Genomic DNA, 25,317 nt, shown 5'->3' on the forward strand with positions numbered 1-25,317 from the left:
CAGGCTCCATGGAATCTCCCCTGTAATATTCACAGTTCAGGGATCTGTAAAACATTTGTAGCAAATTAATATTCAGATTTGGTGGCTTCCTCCTTTCTGGGTCATTCTTTTCCTGGATTTTACCCCTCAAATTTCAGCTGCTCTGGCCATCCCAAACTCTAGCCACTTATACCACAAGCCAATAAAACTGTAGTTTTCTGCTTAAGTTCTCGCTGCCCAGCATCATAGATTGAGAGCTGCCCTCAGAGAAAAAGTCATAGGTGTAGATCTCACCATGAACTGTTCCCTTCAAGGATCAAATCCCCCTTTAGTTTCTTGGTGCTGGAGCTCTCCAGTGTTTTAAACATTTTTTTTTTAATTCTGTCTATGACTTATAATGGTTACCTTCAGGGAAGGTTAGTCTTATGCCAATCAGTCTCATTAGCAAACTATATTAACTTTTCACCTGGAAAATTCAGATAGTTGAACGTGGGGGTGATTTTTATTGCCAGCTTTATGCAGGATAGAGACCCAACCTAAGATTTTTCTGGAGATAACAGCAAACAATACCTAGGAACATTTAAGAGTCTATAAGTATGTTCACAGCTACTAAAACTCATTTGATCCTCACAATAACACTGTACAATTGCTGAAGCATTAGCTAATGAGCATGTCAGTGCTTAAATAAAGCAATGCATGTGTTGTTAAAGCAAGTCTCAAATCTCTTCCGTCCACTACACCTTTATGATAAACAGTCATATATATATCTTGTATCTTAATTCTGTCAAATTACAAATATTTTCAGTAGTAAGATATTTACTTGTTAACCAAATCCATCTATCTTAAAATGGCCAATGTCATAAATTATAAGAGTACTTTCCCCAGCATAAATTTGTTTAGAAATAACACCCTCTTTTAAATATGATTCTGAAAATCATCGTATTGGCATGATTTTTAAATTGCAAAATATTACGGGGGAGAGAAGCTCATAAATTTTTTCATCTAAAGTAATGTTGATTTTTTTTTAATTATTTTCTAAGACTGTCAATAAACAAACCTGAACTCAATGTACTGTTAGAGAGTGCAATGGATTTAAAGTTCTATTCATACCTGTTAAGACTAGCCTTCCCACTTCACTCTCAAACTCCCAAATAGTAATCATTGGCCCTCCCAGTAGCCACTCTAAACTTCTCCCCATTGCCCAAATATGACTGGCTCTTTTACACTATAGGGCCTATGAAAATTATATTTCACCTAGAGTTTCCCTCTCCCGCACTCTGCCTCGAACTCTTTTATTCATAAAAGACTCAGCTCAAATATTATTCCATTTGTGAAGCTAAGTTATTTATTCCCCGAGAGCTCCCATAACACTATCATTTACTTAACACGCTGACGAAAAGTCTCTCCTTCATTAGTCTGTGAGGTGCTTGATTGCTTAAGGACAGGTACATTTCTTATTGATCTTTCTATCTCTAGTATCAAGTACAACAGGAGTATGTAGTAGTGCCAAACAATTTTTTTGAATGACTGAATGATTTCCATACTCCAAAAAAAATAAAACCATGTGCCATATTGTGAAGCAATTATACTCAAATAAAAATGTTAACTGATGTCTCCAAGAGTATCACGTCAGTACCTCACACCAATATTCTGGCAGTACTCTCACAATAGGTTCCCTGAACCCACCCAAGAGCCAAGAGTTCCAATAAATTCTGGACCTCACTGTCACGTTAATCACTGGCTAACATTATGGCATGAACTGCTTAAAAAGTAATAGATTCCCTTTGTCTGCAGATAAAATTTCAAAGATAAAATTCTCCAGTCCAGAATTCATAGACCTCTACAATCGGACTCCAATCTACCATGTACATCTTAACTTCAGTTTCAAGCCTCCTGATCCTGCCCTCATCCATCCTACTCTCGGTCCTCATTTTCACCTCAGTCCACATGAATCCTGCCAATTCTTCAAAGCTCAGCACAAGTCTCACATTGTCCATGAATTAGCCTGGTGATACTCCAGAAAAATATCTAATATAGAGGTAACTAGCACTAATACCTTGTGCTTTTCATTCAACACCTGTATTACCTCAAATTTTCCTTCTTCAGCTGAAAAAAGAAAAAGAAAACAAAGGAACATCATGTGAACGATGAAACATGCAAAAATACCCAGTATACTTTGCAAATAGCTGTATATAGTCTAGTGAGGTGGAATAAGATAACTGTAATTTAAAAAAATTAAACCTGAGAATTAGTAAAAGTCAATATAAAGGAGAATTTAGCCCTTCTATAGATATACCATTCTTTTTAATATAAATCACATGATGATTTATGTAATTATAAACAGAGGAACACTCATTGGAAAATCAGCTCTATCCAAGAGAGAAGAGCAAAGAATGTCCTGGGGCCCAGAGAGGTACATTATTTTGAGGGATGTAAATTTTCATAGGCTCAGAAACCAGTTTTCTTTCTCTGATTTTTATGCTCAGTAAGAAATACTTACAATTAATAATTTAGTTTTTCAGCTACCTGCAAAGATATCTATTCCCCAGCATAAATTAATGAATTGGTATTTTGGTTTATAATCAATATCTTTTTACTTTGGTTAAGAGTCTCTTCCCTGGAGCCCAGTCAATTTCAGCTAAGTTCAATAAACATTTAGTAAGCCTTTACTATGTTCCAGACCCTTTCCTAGACCTAAAAATGAGTACAAGGTCAACGACATTAAAAAGCTCCAAAGTGAATTAGAAGAAATAGACAAAATAAGCAACTGGTTCAAAAAAATAGTGAGTATAAAAGTGATGCCACGTACAAAGTATTATGAAAAGGCAAAGGAACAAAGACAGTTTCACATGATATACAAGCAAAAGATTTAAAAGAGGAACAAGAACTGAACCAGTAAAGCAGGACAGAGTAGAAAGACATTATAGGCAAAGTGAGCAGAAGGAAAAAAACAAACATGAAAAAGCAAGATGTGACTAGTGTATGCAGTTTATAGACATAAACCTATGTTGTATAAAGAAGGAAGGAAGGAAGTAATAATGAATTTAAAAATCTAGGAAAGCAGGCATGGATTGGATAATGAAAGACACTACAAGCCATGATGAAGAGACTGATTTTTTTTCCTGTAGGAAATGGGGAGTCTTGGAAGCATTTTAGCAGTGGCATGTCCAGATAAGTGTTTTAGACCGATAATGGTGATGGCGAAGTTCACTTTACTATATGTTTATAGAGTGCCAGGCTTTAACTCGGCAATTAAAAAAAGAAAACCATGTGCCATATGTGAAGCAATTATACTCCAATAAAAACGTTAAAAAAAAAAAAAAGAAAGAAAGAAAACCTTTCTTTGCCTGAGGTGTAGTGAGTAAACCTCACTATGTTCAATAAGCACAATTCAAAAATATTAGCACAGAAAAGGGCAAACAGTGATAAAACGTCATGTAGGTGTTAACTACCAAAATAACTCTGTCATCTTTATAAGCACTATAATATATTAGGTAAAAATAAAATCTTTCTCAAAATTATTAGTCATCAGGGAAATGGAAATCAAAATCACAACAAGATGCCACTTCATACCCACTAAGATGACTATAATTGAAAAAGAGAGATAATAAATGTTTACTAGGATATGGAAAAACTGGAACTCATACATTGCTGAATGGGAATGTGAAATAGTGTAGCCACTTTGGAGAAAAGTCTTGCAGTTCCTCCAAAGGTAAACATAGTTACCATATGACCTAGCAATTCTACTCCTAGGTATACACCCAAGAGAACTGAAAATATATGCCCACCCTGAAACTTGTACACAAATGTTCAGAGCAGCATTATTTTTAATAGCCAAAAAAGTGGAAACCACTCAAATGTCCATCAACAGATGAATGGCTAAACAAAATGTGGTATATCCACATTACTTGCCAATAAAAAGAAATGAAGTACTGACACATGCTACAACATGGATGAACCTTAAAAACATGCTAAGTGAAAGAAGCCAGTCACAATGGACCACACATATTGATACATGAAATACCCAGAATAGGCAACTCTATGAGGAAAAAAAGCAGATTAATAGTTCTAGAGCTGTGAGGAGCTGGGAAGTTGGATGATGACAGCTATGGGGTACAAGTTTTCTTTTCAGGGTAATAAAAATGTTCAAAATTTGATTGTAGTGATGACTGCACAACTCTGTAAACATACTGAAAGCCACTGAATTGTACATTTTAAATGGCTGAATTGAATGGTGTATGAATTATATTTCAATAAAGTTATTTTTAAAAACTTAATCTTTACTGATATTTTCAAAATCCTTATTTCCTCTTTCCTCATGGAGCCCAATGATATTCTTCCCAGTATAGTAGTATTATGACACTACAGTGCTACAAAAGTATCAGCAGGCAATCTTCTACTGGCAATTTTTTCTAGAAAAGCTTATCTTTCAACAGTTCAGCAAAAAACAATTTATTTCTATGACATCCAAACAATAAGAGAACAGAAGTTTTGACCCATCTGACACAAAAGGTGATTTAGTCTTTCAACAACCTCAACATCTAAGAAGTTTTTCTGTCAGTTTCATCTTCTGTATATCTTAATCTGATCACTATCATAAAAATTATCAGTAATCATATTTTAGATTATAAACACTTAGAAGCAGAATGAGGAAAAAGGTGGTTACATTTCAAGTAAAAAGAACTGGCTCTAATCTACGCCACATAATAACCATGTGGTCTCAGGCAAATATTTAACTTCTCTGAGCATTTCTTTAATCTACAAACAGGGAATAATACTAGTTCCACCAGCCTCTCAAGGTTTTGGTGAAGATCAAATGATATTCACTAACAGACTCTAAAACTGTTCATCAGTGTAAAGTGAACTAGTTAATCTGGGACACTAGGTATATGGTATGACATCAAATGTTAGTAGCTTAAAGTAGAGTTTCAGAGCAATAAAGGTCAAAAAGGCAAATAAAAAAGAAACAAAATGTTAACATATTCAAACTCTTGGAATGTAAGGAACATTTTACTTTATGATACATGAAAATATGAGTATGAGAAAGCAATTTTATATGAAACATCTAAAACCACATTTCCTTAGAACTTTTGGAATACATGGCCACAAATGATGAATTATCTATTGTTATAATTATGAGTAAGCTATAATTGCTGATAATTCTAATGTTGATGCTTAGGTAATACTCCAATTTTCACTTGCTTGTAACCACACTCCTATGAGTCCAGGAGTCAGATGAGGTAAACACACAGCTAAGGATGCTGAAAAATAGAAGAAAATAGTACACAGAAAATTCACCTGTAAGAAAAAAAGTAGACATATTTGCATGTATACACAAATAAACATGTATTTGTACAAAAATTAAGTGGATTCAAAGTGATCTGATATGTTAATGCACTGGTCTGAATACTAGCCCAAGTTTGTTTTCCATCCTCTTATTTTATTTTTTCACCCCTTGGTTCTCCAATATTATGGGGAAAATTCACACAGGTGTGCTACTTCACTTTATTGCAAATATCTGCCTCCAACATAAACTGGGATCTCATGGTTATTTGGAAAATCGTTTTTGTCTTCAGTCTTTTCCTTCTTGTACTTTCTATGGTAGATATAAGCATTTAACATTTTTTTTTCTCTAGGCCTCTGCCCTAGTACCTCCAAGCCCCAACTTTACTGGTTAAGAAACCAGAGGTCATAGAATGTGTTACCTTCAACTTCCCTTACAATTTACCTCTAGTAGCACCCATCTTTTATGCATTCATCAGAATAGTAAATAATAACGTGATTCATCATTTATTGAGTATTTGCCATGTGCCAAACACTGTGCTGAGTACTTTATATACAATAATTAATTTAGATCCCACAATAACCTTACAAGATAAGCATCTTTGGTCACATTTTTTACAATGACAAAAGTGAATCTCAGGGGAACTAAGTAACTTGCCCAAAGTTTGTAGCTAATTACTCATAGAAAACAGATTTAAATACAGCTCTGTCTATCACTATGTCACCCTGCCTCTCAAAAGTGTTCTAATGCCTATCCTAAGACCTCCACTTCTGCACAGGGATACCACATTCATAAATTATTTTCACTACTGTATCTTTCTTTCTTTCCTAACCCAGTACTGAGAAAAGGTACCTAAATTGCTATATTTAAGTGGTGTTGGGAAAACTGGACAGCCACAAGCAAAAGAATGAATCTTATACCATACACAAAAATTAACTCAGAATGGATTAAAAACTTGAACATAAGACCTGAAATCATAACACTCCTAGAAGAAAACATAGGCAGTAAACTCCTTGAGATAGGTCTTGGAGATAAATTTTGAATCTGAGAACAAAAGTAAAAGCAACAAAAGCAAAAATAAATAAGTGGGACTATATCATACTAAAAAGCTTTTGCACAACAAAGGAAACCATCAACAAAATGAAAAGGCAACCTACTGAATGGGAGAAAATATTTGCAAATCACATATTTGATAAGGGGTTAATATCCAAAATATATAAAGATTTCATACAAACTCAATAGCAAAAGAGCAAACAATCTGATTAAAAAATGAGCAGAGCATCTGAATAGACATGTTTTCCAAAGAAGACATTCAGATGGCCAACAGGTACGTGAAAAGATGCTCAAAATCACTAATCATCAAGAAAATGCAAATCAAAACCACAATGAGATATCACCTCACACCTGTTAGGATGGCTATCATCAAAAAGACAAGAGATAACAACTGTTGGTGAGGATGTGGAGAAAAGGGAACCCTTGTGCATTGTTGGTGGGATTGTAAAATGGTGCAGCCACTGTGGAAAACAGTATGGAGGTTCCTCAAAAAATTAAGAATAGAACTACCATAATATCCAGCAATTCTACTTCTGTATATTTATCTGAAGAAAATGAAAACACTAATTCAAAAAGATATGTATATCTGTATTCCCATGTTCATTGCAGCATTATTTACAATAGCCAAGATTTGGAAACAACCTAATTGTCCAACATTGATGGAGGAATTGATAAAGAAACTGTGGTATATATACACACAATGGAATATTATTCAGTCATAAAAAAGAGTGAAATCTTGCCATTTGCAACAACATGGATGGACCTCAAGGGCACTATGCTATGTGAAATAAGACAGACAGATAAAGACAAACACTCTATGAGCTTTCTTATACAGAAATCTTATAGATTTCTGGAATCTAACAGAAAAAGCAAAATAAAAAAGCAAACAAACAAAAACCCAGGCTCATATATACAGAGAACAGACTAAGGGTTTCCAGAAGTGGTGGGTGGGGGATGGGGGAAATGGGTAAACTCTCTTTTTAGTTTAAATAAATTGCTTAATTTTTAAAATTAATAAAATAAATACATAAATAAAAATAAATTGTGATACTTGGATTAAAAACATGACTTATGTAATTTATATGTTTTCACTTAAAAACAGATTTTTAATAAAAGCAGATATATATTTCTATATTGGTTACATTAATAAAATTCCTTAACAAAATGTAAATAGATAATTTAGATCTTAAAGCTATGTGGGGCTGAAAGATTAACTGACTTCCATTGAGCTTCCAGGAAAAACTCAAAATATCAGGTTATGCTTGTAACAAGTTATCATCTCCCTCTTTCTGTTCTTCTACAGAGTGGGAAAGAAAGATGAAGTTGTTGCCTCTTCAATTTTTCAGTAATTTCTCACTATTTCGGAGATTCATTCCTTCAGAGGTAGAAAGTGGTTTAGCAACGTGTGCAGACACAGCTAATGTTTTAAAGAAATGTGTCCTCTCTTCAGTGGTCCTGACAAACATACACCCTAACTGCCTTCACTGAGTTTTCTCACATGACTTTTAACAAAACTTCATCAGTCTAAGTCTTCAATAGCTTCGATTTATTGTGCTACTTACATACATAAGTTTAATTCCCTACATCCACATAGCAGCAAACCCTTTTTCTTCAGCTGTTAAGAATTAACTTCAATACTTTAAGCACCATGCTAACACACCAGAGTCTGTCTTGTGTAATATTTTATCTCCAGCACCTATACAGAGTATAGGGAAATTTTATTAAAATTTAAAACCCTGGAAGGGTTACATGAATCTGTTGTTTTGAATACCATGAAGTATATCAAAATCCAGAGCTCATAATATCTTTAAGCTTTAACATAAGATCAGTTTGTTTTACAATATTAGGTTTGAAAATATTTTAAAGCAGTTTTTAAAACATTTTTCTCATCTCTTTTGATTCAAAGTAAGCCAAATAATGATCATAAATAATTTGTGTATTTTAAGTTTTACATATATAACATCTTTTTATATAACTAAACCTGTACCTTTAAAGACTGAGTTTTCTTTCATTCAGATTAGAATGTAGCTACCTAAATCTAAAAAAGGATGTTAGTTATATCTGCAGTTCATAAACAGCTTGTCAATCACTGATACAATTCAAAAACTCCACGCATATTTATTGCTGCATTCATTTTAAACAAATATTGCAAAATATTACACTCACTGTGAGCAATGTCACGTAAATGCTAAAACACCCTGTAAATATCAATTGTTAACGGTAGGTTCCTTGTCTAACATTAAAATAAATATCAGCTTCTTGTCCACTTTCAATTTTGCTGAATGCCATCATATAAATTAGCTATAATGATTCAAAATACCCTATATTTTTTCTAACATTTCTCAATTTTTCTTCCATCCCTTAAATAGTCATAATTCATTTGAACATTAAATGTAAGAACTATTTACAGACCTCCATCCATCTTTCTGGAGATAACTGAAGGCTCCATCAACAACACTTGCAAAGAACTGCCCTCCCGTGATGAAGAGGGTATTAATGGTGACTAATCGACCTCTTAAATTGGGGGGTGAGACCTCAGCGATGTACACTGGCACTGTCATAGAAGCAATGCCTATAAAGGAACAATAAAAAGTAAACATTAGACATTTATTCAAGATTTCTGTTGTCATAGATATTAAGACAGATTAAGACATACACACACATATACAGGCTTAGTTTTCTACTTTAAACAAAGGTTTACCACATATTTAAAGATTTTGTTTATAAGTAGTGACTACCGCAGATAAGATGTGAGATACCAATCTCTGAGTATCATTTTTCATATTATCACTTGAAAGCCTACGAATGAAAGTACCCCTAGAGATCTCAGATAACTTCAGAATGCATGTCAGTATGCTTTATAACTTTTTGAAGACTAAAAATAGGAAAATGCTCTCTAGATAGAATATAATTATTGAAATATTATTGGTCCATATGGAAATGTAATCAGACAATGGTGAGAATAAAAAATTATCCCCAAATACATATTAACTATTCAAAGTCATCATTTCCAGTAGACACACCAAAACTCTTAACTGGTTTACTAATTAGATGTCTATACATTAAATCACCTTACTCAACTGGCTAGATGTACATTTCAGAAACAGCTTACAATGGATAGTACCTTGGGAATTTACAGTCTTCAAAACCAGATGATCTTAACCATAAAATAGATGGTTTTGTGGATAACGTGTATTTGGTTACATCTGCTTTAAACTTGTTTCTATATAAAATTAATACAGCATAATCTATGGTAGCAATTCTCAAACTTCACTGATCACTAGAATCACTTGTGTGGCTTTTTTTAAAAATGAAGATGCTACAGACTCAATGCAATCCCTATCAAACTACCAATGGCATTTTTCACAGAACTAGAACAAAAAATTTCACAATTTGTATAGAAATACAAAAGACCCCAAATGGACAAAGCAATCTTGAGAAAGAAAAACGGAGCTGGAGGAATCAGGCTCCCTGACTTCAGGCTATACTACAAAGCTACAGTAATCAACACAGTATGGTACTGGCACAAAAACACAAATATAGATCAATGGAACAAGATAGAAAGCCCAGAGATAAACCCACGCACATATGGTCACCTTATCTTTGATAAAGGAGGCAAGAGTATACAATGGAGAAAAGACAGCCTCTTCAATAAGTGGTGCTGGGAAAACTGGACAGCTACATGTAAAAGAATGAAATTAGAACACTCCCTGACACCATACACAAAAATAAACTCAAAATGGGTTAAAGACCTAAATGTAAGGCCAGACACTATCAAACTCTTAGAGGAAAACATAGGCAGAACACTCTATGACATAAATCACAGCAAGATCCTTTTTGACCCACCTCCTAGAGAAATGGAAATAAAAACAAAAATAAACAAATGGGACCTAATGAAACTTAATAACTTTTACACAGCAAAGGAAACTGTAAACAAGATGAAAAGACAACCCTCAGAATGGGAGAAAGTATTTGCAAATGAAGCAAGTGACAAAGGATTAATCTCTAAAATATACAAGCAGCTCATGCAGCTCAATATCAAAAAAACAAACAACCCAATCCAAAAATAGGCAGAAGACCTAAATAGATATTTCTCCAAAGAAGGTATACAGATTGCCAACAAACACATGAAAGGATGCTCAACATCACTAATCATTAAAGAAATGCCAATCAAAACTACAATGAGGTATCACTTCACACCGGTCAGAATGGCCATCATCAAAAAATCTACAAACAATAAATGCTGGAGAGGGTGTGGAGAAAAGGGAACCCTTTTGCACTGTTGGTGGGAATGTAAATTGATACAGCCACTATGGAGAACAGTATGCAGGTTCCTTAAAAAACTAAAAATAGAACTACCATATGACCCAGCAATCCCACTACTGGGCATATGCCCTGAGAAAACCGTAACTGAAAAAGAGTCATTTACCACAATGTTCATTGCAGCACTATTTACAATAGCCAGGACATGGAAGCAACCTAAGTGTCCATCGACAGATGAATGGATAAAGAAGATGTGGCACATATATACAATGGAATACTACTTAGCCATAAAAAGAAACGAAATTGAGTTATTTGTAGTGAGGTGGATGGACCTAGAGACTGTTATACAGAATGAAGTAAGTCAGAAAGAGAAAAACAAATACCATATGCTAACACATATATATGGAATCTAAAAATAAAAAATCGTTCTGAAGAAGCTAGGGGCAGGACAGGAATAAAGACACAGATGTGGAGAATGGTCCTGAGGACACAGGGAGGGGGAAGGGTAAGCTGGGATGAAGTGAGAGAGTGGCATGGACATATATGTACTACAAATTATATTATATACAAATGTAAAATAGATCGCTAGTGGGAATCAGCTGAATAGCACAGGGAGATCAGCTTGGTGCTTTGTGTCCACCTAGATGGGTGGGATAGGGAGGGTGGGAGGGAGATGAAAGAGGGAAGAGATATGGGGATATATGTATATGTATAGCTGATTCACTTTGTTATGCAGCAGAAAGTAACACACCATTGTAAAGCAATTATACTCCAATAAAGATGTTTTATAAATAAATAAATAAATAAATAAATAAAATTAAAATGAAGATCCATTCACCTCTCCCACCCAAACCTATTAAGTAGAAAACTACAGAGGCGGGAGATGAGCCTGTCTTTTAAAAATCCTCCAGGTGATCCTGACGCTCACCACATATTTTAAAAACTACAGTTCTATGGTATACAACTTTGAGCCAATCCTAAATTATTTCTTAAGAGAAAATCTTTGCCCTGCTGGCCATATCTAGCTCACTTCCCAGTGGCACTTCCAATTTCCAGATATGTCTGCTTATTTAACATAAATCTAACATCTAATCAACAGTCAGCAAAAGCATAGTGTAAAAAATTAAGGATTATTTAAAGTAATTTAATCTTTTTATATTTGTAGATACTATAAACAGATACCCAGTTTAAGCAAGAACATCAATGGGTTGCATAATAGACCCATGTAGAATTGTTTTTAATGAATTGATCTTTATGATGTCAAAAAATAGCCTGCTGCTATTGAAGGTATCAGCACTAAGAAATCCTGTGGCTGTGTTTTCTGTACAAGGGCTGAAAAGTTGCCATTTACCATTTACCACATTCCAACAAAGGAGAAACTCCTCTCTAGTCTCAGCAGCTGCAATAGTTGTGCTTCTCAATAACTGACTTGTGTTTGTTTATGGGCACTATAAATCACATAGCCGTCTTTTATCTCCCTTTTTATGTAGAAGTCAGAGAGGCACACTTCTACCAAGTGTTTTGGACTTCATGGTATTTATTCTGTGAACTAAATTCCTTCCTGATGCCACAATCATCTACAATTTCATCTATTTAAAATATTTTTTTGCTATTTATTTGCTTTGTTCAAAGGTAGAACAAATAAACAGATCAAGAAGATTTATTTAAATCGTACATATATCTACTTCTGGAATATTCATTGTATTGTTGTAAAACTACCGGTAAGCATTTATTGAGTTTGCACACAAGTCAGAACATTAAGTCTCAGAACTATATACTCTGTATTTTCTACCAATGTTATTTGCTACTATAGTGCTTGTCGGTATATGGTGATGGTGAAAAAAATCATATGATTTTATGAGTTTCATAAAATAATAAGCAAATGTTAGTAGACAAACTATGAATAGTCGTTATAATTGAATCATCACCTAAACTGCTGAAAGTTTCCATCTGACTGCTAATCAATTTAATAGCACAGACTACTCTAAATCGACTTTCATTTAACTTGGAAAGAGGAAACATTAGCTGCAAATGTTGACCTGTTAACTGTATATTCTTTTTAGTTCTTTTATGATTAGAACATCTCAATAAACTTTCAAAATCAGATAACAGTAACTGATTAGATTTCTTTTTCTGCTTTGGTCTGGCTGTAATTCAGTTGCTCTCTTTAGCCAGAGATCTTTACTCAGCCACCTAGCAGGGGATTTGAGCATGGGAAATCAGCACTGTAGTTTTAGGCAGCACAAGTTTTTGACAAAGCCCTTAGATTTTACTTGATAGCAAATGCAGAGATGTCCTCAGGCCCTTATAAATGTTGATTATTAAAAATAAATACCAGAACACTGAAAAGTAAATGGCAAATGGAAAAGACTAAAAAACTATAAAAAGACTCACTGGATTTAGAGTTGGAAAGAATCCCAAAATATCTGTCCAAGTGCTCACACTGACTTAATGCTGTTACAATTGCCTACATCCTATTAGATATTACAGATGGACTGATTATTTAATCGTCAGAACATCCCTATAAAGGACATATAATTATCCCCACTTTACAGAGAAGGACCTTACCCCAGGTCATACAGGTAAGTAGAAACAGAATTGGAATCAGACAAAGATTCCAGAACTCAATTTTGAAAGCACTATGACTACAGTGACTGTCCCACAGAGGGAGGTAGGCTCCGGAAACAGTGGGTTTAAATTCCAGCCTTGCCACTTACCAGCTGGTTAAGTCTGGACAACTTATTTAACCTTTCTGGGTCTCTAGTTCATTTATAAATTGGAAGAATAAAAGTAACTCCTTCATAGGAGTTGAGATGATGCAATGAGTTAGTAGCATGAAAGAACTTAAAATTGTGCCTAGCATACAGAAAATAATCAGTAATGTCAGCAGTTATTTTTATTATTACAATACCTCTACTTATGAGTATGCCAACTTTTTTTGATTCAGTGTGACCTTGTTAGGTGCTGGGATTATCAAGATGAGAAGTAAACAAAAATACTGCCCCTGCTATAAAGGAAGCCACATACAGCCTTACTCACAAAAACATGCAATCAAATAATTTCAGAATACCATGGTAAGGGACACAGTGCAGCTACACATTGGTTTCTATTTTGAGGTGCTGACAATGATTAGGCGGTAGCTAGGAAGGGCTGGGAAGACAATTCTGCAAAGAAGAGCATGAGCTTAAAAAATATGAAATCACATTTTCTCAGGGGTAAACAGAGCGTGAAGCAGAATATGTATGGAGATGAGAGACAGACAAAGCCCAAATCATGGAAGAAGTATCCTTTAATCAGCAAGTGTTCAACTAATACTTGATCTGAGCTGGGCACTGTGCTAACCACGAGGGATGAAGTGCTACACGAGAGAGCACTTCATCCCTCGTGGAGCTTAGGATCTACTGTGCAAAATGTGTGGGAACAAGTAATTAGATTTCAAGTGCAATGGGTCTCATCAAAGAGACTGGGCCCAGCCTGAGGAGTCAGAGAAACCTTGGATGAGGAGGTTGGGGGACAGGGTGGAGGGTGAGGCGGGTGAAAGATACTTTATACAACCAGACCAGCTTAGACAAAGGCCTTGAGGCAGGAAGAAATGCATCCTGTTGAGGAACGGACTATTCTTAGAGACATAAGCAGAGACCAACCAGAGTATACAGGATCTTAGAGGCCATAATTAAGGGCTTGGTACTCAGAAACCTTTGAACAGTGTAAAGGAGGAAAAGGCATGATCAGATTCATGTTTTTAAAGGATCATACTGGTTGGAGTACGGAAAACATATTGCCGGGGAACAAGGAGTTCACTGGCAGCAGTAGATATGGAGTAAAATGGAGAGACTCTAGAAGTATGTATTCAGTATCGAGGCTGAAGAGAACATGAATGGAACTGTGAAGGAGAGGAAAAATTTGAGGATGACGTTCAGATGTCCGGAATAAGCAACTAGAAGCACGATAGATACATTGTATGAAGATATTAGAGGAGAAGCAAATTTGTGTGGAAGATAGTAAGGTCAAGTTTTAGACAGGCTGAGTCAGAGGTGCTCTGTGAAATATACAAGTAGAGAACAAGTAGAACACTCCACAAGTATGCTGGGAACATAAATTATTTACATGTAAATGTTCCCAGCCCCCTCTTTTCTCCTACCCAAATAAGAGCCTTTGCCACACTAACTAACCTTTCCTTCCTCTCTCATCCTCAAGGGAGAATCTGGTGTTTGCCGCCTAGTTCTTGGGCTGTTATCATGCTAGGCAAAAAAGGATAGAGAAGAAAACATGGGCCAAAGATCTGGTTTGTGAGACGTTCAAATGAAAAAAGACTGCAGGGAGTTGTGAATGAGAGTCTCAGGCTCAGTATGGAAAAATGGGAGCCCATAACACAGGGACTGACTGAGGTTTGACTGGGGGCGGGAGTGGATAAAAGATTTTTTGAAATATTGCTGAATTATAACCTCCATGCTATTATATTCTTCGAGACTCAAGTAAGGAGTAGTATTACTATTTAATTACTTTTAGTTGCTGGACTGTATTTCTTTAAATGCAATTCCAAACTGAGACTGGACTGGGCCCAGTGGAGCCTGGGAGTTATACAAATACCTGGAGCTCAAAAGATGGTTCTGTGTGAATGGTACATATAACGGAAACCATGGGAAGGATGAGATTTCCCAGCAATGGAACCCGAGAAGAATGCCTAGAACTGAGTCCTGAAAAATTCCAATATTTAAGAAGGAAGAAAGAAAAGAAGTGACCAGCAAGCATCTACCTTACCCTTGAATACTATGTTATTTTCTACAATCTTTTTATGTTACCATTTTGTATTTCATGTAAGGTCATCCTTTCAATAGGTAGGTGGGACAGGTATCATTCACTATCCCCTTAGAAAAGGTAAAGAACCCCAGCCTCAGAGGCAGACAATAAGAAGTTTTCAGAAAGTCCCATAGCAAGTTGACATCAAAGTGGATCTCATAGACTCACATCCCCTAATCTTTGTAACGTGTCACTGGAAGACGGACTGCCGTGCCTGTTTCAAATGTGACCCTTTGGAAATTTCTCAGGAACATTTTATTTTTGGCCCTATTACCTTAGTGAGCACGTATGAACTTCAAGGGGCAGAAGAGTCTGATCTCTTCCCTGCTCCTACTACCTGCTATGTGACTTACTGCCAGCAGGTGTCATGTTAAAGAGCTCAGATGAATTAGTAAGAAAAATGAGAACTGAATGTGATTAACTGTATAATTTCAAGCTAGACAAGTTTAAAGTCTCCTTTCATAAAACTGCCTTATGAAAATGGAGAACTATAAAAGAATGCCGATGATCAGGAAGAGTAGTAGTAGGCTCCATGTTCACTACTCACATTTGTCCAATATGCATATGTTAAGCACAGGCCCTGTTAACTCACTTTGCTGTCAATAAAACAACCTGGCAAGCCATCACTTGTGGATTTCTAAACATGATGTCTACTCTGGAAAAACCTTCAACATTAAGGCTATGTCACCCCAAAATCTCCATTCCACTTTGGGGAAACAACAAAGCTCACTATTCTTATGAAAGACAGTTAAGTAATATTGTATGAGATCCTGCAAATTAAGAACTAAGTGCTTCACAAATGGATGTAATTAATGATATTTAAAGTTTAGGAGTATTCTATAAAGAGCTTTTGATTTCTGCCCTATTCAAATCACTAATTAAATAAAATAAATATCTCATAAAGAACAAATTCTTAATTATCCATACTAAACTCACGAATTGAAATTAACATAAACAATGTAGTGGTACAAGTTCTTGTTAATAGCTTATAAGAGTAAATACAACCACAAAAACCTGTGTTGGTATTGTTTCTGAATAATGTTTAAAAGTTTGATTTCTAACAAAATAAAGAGGTCTACATCAATGAAAACTCATTATCATGTTTAGCTTGAGGAGCCTCACCAGAAAACTGTACCTCAGGTACTACAGCGCAACCCAATTCACACATTCTCATACTGCCAAGCTGATTCACCATAAATGGCACAAAATGCTCTTGAGCTCAAAAGTTGGCTTTCAAAATCTGCTGGAAGCCCTTTTAAAGCCCTGAGTCAGAAGTATAAATAATTTCATAACCAAATAGCATTAGAAAATCCTGTTGCGATGGGTGAATTCCCATGAATCACAGCAGCCTCTCAGCATGATAAGCCAGGCAGCAACTAATTAGCTTCTTAGAAGCGCATGAAGCTACCTTTTAATAATAATGCTTCTTGAACAAGAATGATTATGAGGTCCTAATTTCATTTTGTAACTTATTGCTCTATGATCTCTAAAGAAAAAAATTTAATAAAAATAATCTGTCCAAACAAACAGTATCCCTCACTGTAGTTGTTTCAGTTTGGCTGTCCTGCCCAGGACTGCTATGTCTGCATTCTTCTAAATAAGCAAGTATCTACATTTACCAGATTATTAACACCTTAGAATCCAGTTTTTGTTTTTGTTTCTTTTCTGAACAATAAGGCTTAAGGCACATAAAAACTGCTGGGCAACTTCAAAGAGCAGTAAGCCCCAACGTGATGAAAATATATACAACACCAAGTGCCTATAACAGAAGAGCCAGGTTATGAGAAAGATTCTATCTATGGGGATAATTAGCAGAGTTCATGTTCTACAGCGTTAAAAACCTCCTAACAAGGCATTACAAACATATCACCATCATTTCAACTCAGTAAAGTCTCTCACAACCTAAATGGCCTCTTCCTTTTTTATTACTTGAGAATATTATATTGATCTGCCAATGTCCTTTTTTACTGGTAACATCTCAGTAGAGCCTGTATCACATTGTTTCTCAAAGCAGGACTACAAGCCCTTTAATGGAATGTTCATATCTCATGTATCTTCTGAACTATAATTGGTCTACGTGTCAAGCACAGACCTGGGCTTAACGGTTGTCGCTTAATACTATGGGATGCATACACAAAACCATATCCTTTTAAGTTAGTCTTAATAGATTGGTTTTATACTAAATATATTATTTATTAGGGAAAATTTGGAAACTACAAGTAAGAAGTAAGGTAATTAAAAATCCCCTTTAAGCACAGCACCCGTAGATAACCACTATTAAAATTTGGTTATAACTTGCAGTATTTTTTTCCATAAGTCTTTAAAGGTAACTTTAACTCATTATACTGCAAATATTTTCATTCAAACTATTCTTTTCCACTAAGGAGTTTCAAACTTCTTACATAAGCTAGGCAGGTACCATAAATATAAAAGCTGACTGAGCATAAGATATAAGGTATAAAGCTGCTTACATAACAACTAAGGTACAATACACTATAGGCCAATGAAAACAGCCAAACAAAACACATCCCTATGTAGCCATATACAACACTCTTGATACTGGTTTAGCACCCTTATAGTACAAAATCATTTTAAGTAACAGTATAACATTCCAGCATTCAGATAAGGTGAAAAAAGAAGTGTTCCTGGAACACACAGATGTAACCAAGGAAGGAAAATAACAGAGAAGGAAAAAATTTCTTTATGGGGAGAGATAGCAAATATAGAAATTACTAGATATGTAAGAAATTTCTTACAATAGAGTTTCGAGGTTATAAGAGAAAGAAAGCTGTATGAAATGCTGCAAAAGCAGAAGCAGTATGCTTTTACACCTGACAAATGGAATGCACAAAGGTTAATAAGAAATCAATACCTTTTCATCAAGGCAGTGAATTTAGCAGACAGCAAAGTAAGTGGTGCTTTGTCATATTTAGCTCTATGTGACATCTAGAGGTAAATGTTCTAAGGACAACAACAATGTGGACCTAAACTGGAGCTAAAAGTCTGTGAATCGCCTGCATATAGACTGTAATTGAATAGGAACAGATAAAATACTTAAGAAATATATACAGAGTAAGATAAGCTCAGGGCTAGAAGTTACCTATAGAAATATTCATCCAATAGATATAAAGGGTTGAGGAGTAAAATAGAAGGAACTATTAAAGAAAATATTAAAGTAGCAAAATAATAAATGAACACACCCTTCAAAAAATGTTTAAGCTGTTTTTCAATATGGGGTTGGGTCTTACCTAAAACGCAGGAAGAGAGCCAGGAGGAGGGAAATGGTTTAAGTAAAAAGACAACAGAATAGAATTAAACAGGGAAATGGGTAGGGTACGGAAGGGTTGCAAGAATACTAAAAATTTAATAGCAGAATATATAAATAATTACAGAAGTAAACACCATATTGAAGGCAGTAAATAATAGAGATAAATATGTGTGAAATTTGAACCAGTGTGGAACATCAATTTGAGATGTTCTCCAAGAACGGAAAGCATAAGTTCCAGTTCAAGATGGCAACCTAAGAAGATTCTGAACTCACCTCTTCTCACAGACACGCCAAATCTACAGCTATTTATGGAACAATTGCCTCTGAAAAAAAACCTAAACACCGGCAGAGCAACTGCTTCACATCAGGCAAATGAGAGGCAAACAACATCCAGCACCCCAACTTTTAAGATGGGTCCCTGAGAGATGAGCTCCCAAAACATCTAGCTTTGAAGACCAGTAGGACTCACACCCATGAGACCAACGAGGCTGGGATGAACTGAGGAATGGCTCCTAAAGGGCCAGTGCACAGACGCATCCACCCAGGTCCCAGTGGAGAAGCAGCCCTCTGAAAAGTGACCAGACTTTATACGAAAGAGACTCATTTTCGACTTTTAAATAAAGTGTTGGACTGAGGGGCAGGGGCCTCCTGGGATACTCTATGGATACGCAGGCTGGTGGGCGCCATCGTCCTGCTCTCTCTCTGCCTTGCTAAACCTGGCAGGCACCATCTCCCCACCACAACACTTTATTTTCCCTTTCCCCCGGGTGCCATCTTTATGCTCCAGCCAGTGGGTGCCATCTTGCACACTCTCATCTGCCTTGCTAAAGCCAGTGGGTACCATCTTTTTCTTTTTCTTTTGTTTCTTTTATTTTCCATTGTTTTCCTTTTCTCAGCAGGTGCCATCTTTGCATTCCCCCTCTGCCATGCTCCAGAGCTCCAGTATTTCCCAGAGGGAAACTTCTACACGTATCTGGAGCCTGTTTTCACCCATGACCTGTTTTTTGCAGCTGCCACCCAGGGGATGCCCCTTGATTTCCTGAAGCGCCTGGCTCTGGAGGCCAGTGGGCTTTTGTCCCTTGGTCCCCTGGGATTGTAACAATTGGAGAGACAGTTCTTGGCAGACTGCCACTCTCAGTGCCCTGCACAGATAGCAGGCTAAAACACACCCTAATCTTTCTCAGAAATAAGCCTAGCTGCCTGTCCAGGAGCTTTGGCCTGAGGGGCTGGTTTCTGGTTTGGCACACTTATAGGGCCTATGGAGGGGCTGTCAGTGAACAAAGGCTGGTGAATGCAATCTTTGCACTCTCCTTCTCTCGCACTCCAGCTCATGAGCATCTTACAGAATGGAGCTTATGCACTTGTCTGACACCCTGATTTGTGTGGCTACAGCCAGGGAACAAACACACCTATGACACCTGGCTCTGGTGGCCAGTGGGGCTTAGCTCGCAGGTCCCACAGGACTGTAACCAACATAGAAAGAGGTCTTACACAGCTCCCACCCCCAGGGCACAGGAAGAGGCAACAGACTCAGGAGCTCACCTTTCTGTGAAAGAGGACTATTACCGTGCCACAACAGCAGCAACATGAGGGGTAGGCTTCTACTTAAACACACATCTAAGGTCTGACTGTAAACCTTTCCTGAGACCTTGGAGGGAGGTTACTAACTTCACATTCTCCCTCTGCAGCACTCCAGAGCACCAGAATCTGTCCAAGGGGAGCTCTTATACATATCTGGTTCCCCTGTTTTTATGACTGGTGCCTTGGTTTTTATGGCTGCTGCCTAAGAGATACCCCTTGATCATCTGGTTCTGGTGGCCAGGAGGGCTTATGTTTCTAGGTCCCACAGGACTGAAACAATCAGAAAGACAGTACTTGGCAGGCTACCACTCCCAGAACACAACAGAGATAGCAGACTAAAACACACCCCTAGTCTTTTGGTGAAAGAAGCCTCCTTGCTAGTCATGGAGGTTCAGCCACAGGGGCAGGCTTCAGCCTTGGCACACAACTAGAAGCTATGGAGGTATGCTCAGGGATAGCAGAATGGGGACCAACATTTCTGTACTCCACCTCTGCCTCGCTAAGCTCATCAATATCTCCCAGAAAGGAGTTAGTACACTTGTCTGAAGCCCTGATTTTTGTGACTGCTACCCAGGTGACACTGCCAGATCACCCTCAGAGAGCCCTCAGAGCTTAAACTTGCAGACCCACATGACTATATATTTACACTCTTTAAAAGCCATGGCCTGAGCATCTGCCTTCCAATCAACCTGAATCTAGATGCTGATTGAGATCTTCCCCTTTGGGACACTGACTGGTCTTGGCACACCCTCAATTACCAGGAGCTACTAAAAATCAAATAGGCTGCTTGGACAATCACAAAGGTTTGAAAAACAACCAAGAGCTACAGCAGGGATGAATGATAAACAAGGTTCATCTCCTATACAAGGACAAATACTGTATTCAAGACTGAGAGAGGGAGTTGCTTCATTTAATACACAGAAACCAACACAGAGAGTGAAGCAAAAAAAAAAAGAAAGAAACTGAGTAATATGTTTCCAGAGACAGAATAACATAAAACCTCATTAAAGAAAAAAAACCTTAATGAAAGGGAGATAAGTAATTGACCTGATAAAGAATTAAAAAGTAATGGTCACAAAATTGCTCACCTAACTTGGGAAAACAATGGATGAACACAGTGACAATTTCAACAAAGACAGAAAACATCAGAAAGTACCAAACAGAACTAACAGAGATGAGGAAAACAAGAGCTGAACTTAAAAATACACTAGAGGGGTTCAATAGCAGACTGGATGAAGTAGAAGAATGAATCAGTGAGTTGGAAGATAGAGCAATGGAACTCACCCAGACAGAGCAGAAAAATGAGGAAAGAATTTTTAAAAATGAAATTAAGGGACTTACAAGACAACATCAAGTGAACTAACATTCACATTATAGGAGTCACAGAAGGAGAGGAGAGAAAGGAGCAGAAAACTTCATTGAACAAATAGTGCCTGAAAACTTCCCTAACTTCACGAAAAAAATAGACAACCAGATTCAGAAAGCTCAGAGACTACCAAATAAGATGAACCAAAAGAGACACAAAACACAGCATGTTATAATTTTAAAATGTTAAAAGTTAACGACAAGGTGAGAATCTTAAAAGCAGCAAGAGAAAAACAACTTGTTACATGTAAGAGAAACTCCATAAGACTATCAGCAGATTTTTCAGCAGAAACTTTGCAGGCCAGAAGGGAGTGGCATGATACATCCAAAGTGATGAAAGAGAAAAACTTCCAACCAAGAATTCTCAAACTGCCAAAGTTATCATTCATAATTGAAGGAGAGAGAGAGAGTTTTCCAGATAAGCAAAAGCTAAAAAAAGTTCATCACCACTAAACTGGCCTTACAAGAAATGCTAAAAAGGCTTTTTTAAGCTGAAAAGAAAGGGCACTAATTAGTAACAAGAAACATATGAAAGTATGAGTCTCACTAGTAAAGGTAACTATACAGTAAAGGTAGCATATATATCACCTATGAAACTAATATAAAGGTTAAAAAACAAAAGTAGTAAAATAACTGTAACTACAATAATTAGTAAGGGATACAAAATATAAAGAGATGTAAAATGTGACATCAAAAATAAAATGTGTGAGGGAGAGTAAAAATGTAGAGCTTTAGAATGCATTAAAAGTTGTCATCCACATAAAATAGACTGTTCTAAATATAAATTGTTATATGTAAGGCTCATGGTAACCACCAAGCAAAAACCTGTAGTTGATACACAAAAGATAATGAGAAAGGAATCTAAGCATCCCCCTAAGGAAAGTCATCAAACCACAAAGAAAGAGAACAAAAGAAGAAAAAAGAAACAGGAAGTACAAAACAGCCAAAACAATTTAGAAAATGGAAATAAGCACACCTACCAATAATTACTTTAAATGGAAATGGACTACAGGTTCCAATGAAAAGACAGAGTGACTGAATGGATTTAAAAAAAAAAAAAGCAAGATTCATACGTATACTGCCTATAAGAGATTCACTTCAGATGTAAGGACAGACATAGATTAGAATTGAAAGTATGGTAAAAGATATTCCATGAAAATGGAAACCAAAATAAACCTGGAGTAACTATACTTATATCACACAAAAAAGATTTTAAAACAAAGACTGTAATAAAAGATAAAGAAGGACATTAAATATTGATAAAGTGGTCATTTCAAGAAGAGAATATCACATTTGTAAATATTTATGTACCCAAAAAAGGAGCAACTAAATATATAAAACAATATTCACACACCTAGAGGAAGTAATAGACAGTAACATGATAATACTGGGGGGATTTAATAACCCACTTACATCCAGAAAGAAAATCAGTAAGACTATATTGGCCTTAAAGGATACCTTGGACTACATGGCCTAGTCCAAGGTATACAGATATATACAGAACATTCCACAAAAAGGCAACAAAATTCATATTTTTCTCAAGTGCAAATGAAACATTCTCCAGGACAGATCATATGTAAGGCCACAAACAAATCTAAACAAATTTAAGGAGACTGAAATCATATCAAGTACTTTTACAACCAAAGTGGTATGAAACTACTAATCAAATACAAAAAGAAAATGAAAGAGTCACAAATATGTAGAGACTAAACAACACACTACTAAACAACCAACCGGTTAACAAAGAAATCGAAAGTGAAATAAAAAAATACCTGTAACAAAGAAAAATAAAAATATAACATACCAAAACTTATGGGGTTCAGCAAAAGCATTTCTAAGAGAGAATTTCAGAGTAATAAATGCCTACTTCAAAAAACAAGAAAAATTTTAAATAAACAGCCTAGCCTTACACCTAATGGAACTAGGAAAAGAATAAACACAGCCCAAAGATAGTAGATGGAAGGAAATAACAAAGATCAGAGATCAGAAATAGAAGACAACAGAAAAAAAATCAATGAAACCAACAGCTGATTCTTTAAAAAGATAAACAAAATTGACAAACCTTTAGCTAGACTAAGCAAGAAAAAAATAAATAATTTTTTTACTTTTTATTCAAATAAATAAAATCAGAAATAAAAGAAGAAACCTTTCAACTGATAACACAGAAATGAAACAGATCATAAGAAACCACACAAAATTATATGCCAATAAACTGTACAACAAAGAATTTGGTAAATTCCTAGAAACATACAATCTTCTAAAACTGGATCATGGAGAAATAGAAAATGTGAAGAGACAGATTACTGGTAATGAGATTGAATCAGTAATTTAAAAACTCCCTACAAAGACCATAACCAGATGGCTTCACTGGTGAATTCTACCAAACATGAAAGAATTAATACCTGTCCTTCTCAAACTCTTACAAAAACAGAAGAGGAAGGAACACTTCAAATTCATTTTACAAGCCCAGTAGTACCCTGATACCAAAACAATGTAAAAATACTACAAAAAAAAAAATACATATAATAAGTATGTATATGTAATAAGTACATACAATGAACACATATTAGTAAAATACATATGTACACTGAAATCAGAGGCTAATATCCCTGAAAAACATAGAGGCAAAAAACCTCCACAAAACATTAGCAAGCCAAATTCAACAATACATTAAAAGGATCAGGGACTTCCCTGGTGGCGCAGTTGTTAATAATCCACCTGCCAATGCAGGGGACATGGGTTTGAGCCCTGGTTTAGGAAAATCCCACATGCCGCGGAATAACTAAGCCCGTGTGCCACAACTGCTGAGCCTGTGCTCTGGAGCCCGTGAGCCACAACTACTGAAGCCCGCGTGTCACACTCCTGAAGCCCGTGCACCTACAGCCCGTGCTCCGCACAAGAGAAGCCACTGCAATGAGAAGCCCGTGCACTGCAACAAAGAGTAGTCCCTGCTCGTCACAACTAGAGAAAGCCCGCACACAGCAACGAAGACCCAATGCAGCCAAAAATAAATGAATAAAAATAAATAAATAAATAAATTTATATATTAAAAAAAAGGATCATACATCATGATCAAGTGGGATTTATCCCAGGGATGCAAGGATGGTTAAATATCCACAAATCAACAACATGATACACCATATTAACAAAATGAAGGATACAAATCATATAATCATCTCAATACGTGCAGAAAGCTTTTGATAAAATTCAAGAGCCATTAATGATAAAAATTCCCTCCAAACTGAATACAGAGGAAACGTACCTCAACATAATAAAGACCATATATGACAAGCCCACAAAATACATATGCAATAATAAAAAGCTGACAGCTTTTCATCTAAGATCAGGGGGAGTTCCCTGGTGGCCTATTGGTTAGGAGTCCAGGCTTTCACTGTTGTGGCCTGGGTTCAATCTCCAGTTGGGGAACTGAGATCCCACAAGTTGCACAGCACAGCCAAAAAAAAAAAAAAAATCTAAGATCAGGAACAAGACAAGGATGCTCCCTCTCTCCACTTTCATTCAAAATCGTATTGGAATTCCTAGCCACAGCAATTAGGCAAAAGAAGTAAAAAATTAAAAATAAAATAAAAAATAAAAGGCATCCAAATTGGAAAGGAACAAGTAAAGCAGTCACTATTTGTAAATGACACAGTACGATGTATAGAAAATCCTTAAAGACTCCACCAAGAAAACTGTGAACTAATAAATGAATTCAGTAAAACTG

General features: G+C 36.1%; 1 protein-coding gene and 1 long non-coding RNA gene across 4 annotated transcripts in view; one reads left to right on the plus strand and one right to left on the minus strand.

Moving 5' to 3' along the window:
• Positions 1–18,872, plus strand: part of LOC309608880 — a 171,500-nt gene extending 152,628 nt beyond the window's left edge. The window contains exon 2 of the long non-coding RNA XR_014233143.1: positions 9,878–18,872. This is a non-coding gene — a long non-coding RNA (uncharacterized lncRNA). The remainder of the gene's footprint in view (positions 1–9,877) is intronic.
• The window catches only part of SLC2A13 (solute carrier family 2 member 13), a 456,196-nt gene that overhangs the window by 370,527 nt on the left and 60,352 nt on the right, over positions 1–25,317 (minus strand). For all 3 annotated transcript variants that reach the window (XM_082349412.1, XM_082349411.1, XM_082349410.1), the window contains exon 2: positions 8,729–8,888. In XM_082349412.1, coding sequence (XP_082205538.1) covers positions 8,729–8,888 — 160 coding nt within the window. The remainder of the gene's footprint in view (positions 1–8,728; positions 8,889–25,317) is intronic.

Source organism: Balaenoptera borealis, assembly GCF_965194805.1.
Source record: "Balaenoptera borealis genome assembly, chromosome: 13".
Classification (NCBI taxonomy): domain Eukaryota; kingdom Metazoa; phylum Chordata; class Mammalia; order Artiodactyla; family Balaenopteridae; genus Balaenoptera; species Balaenoptera borealis.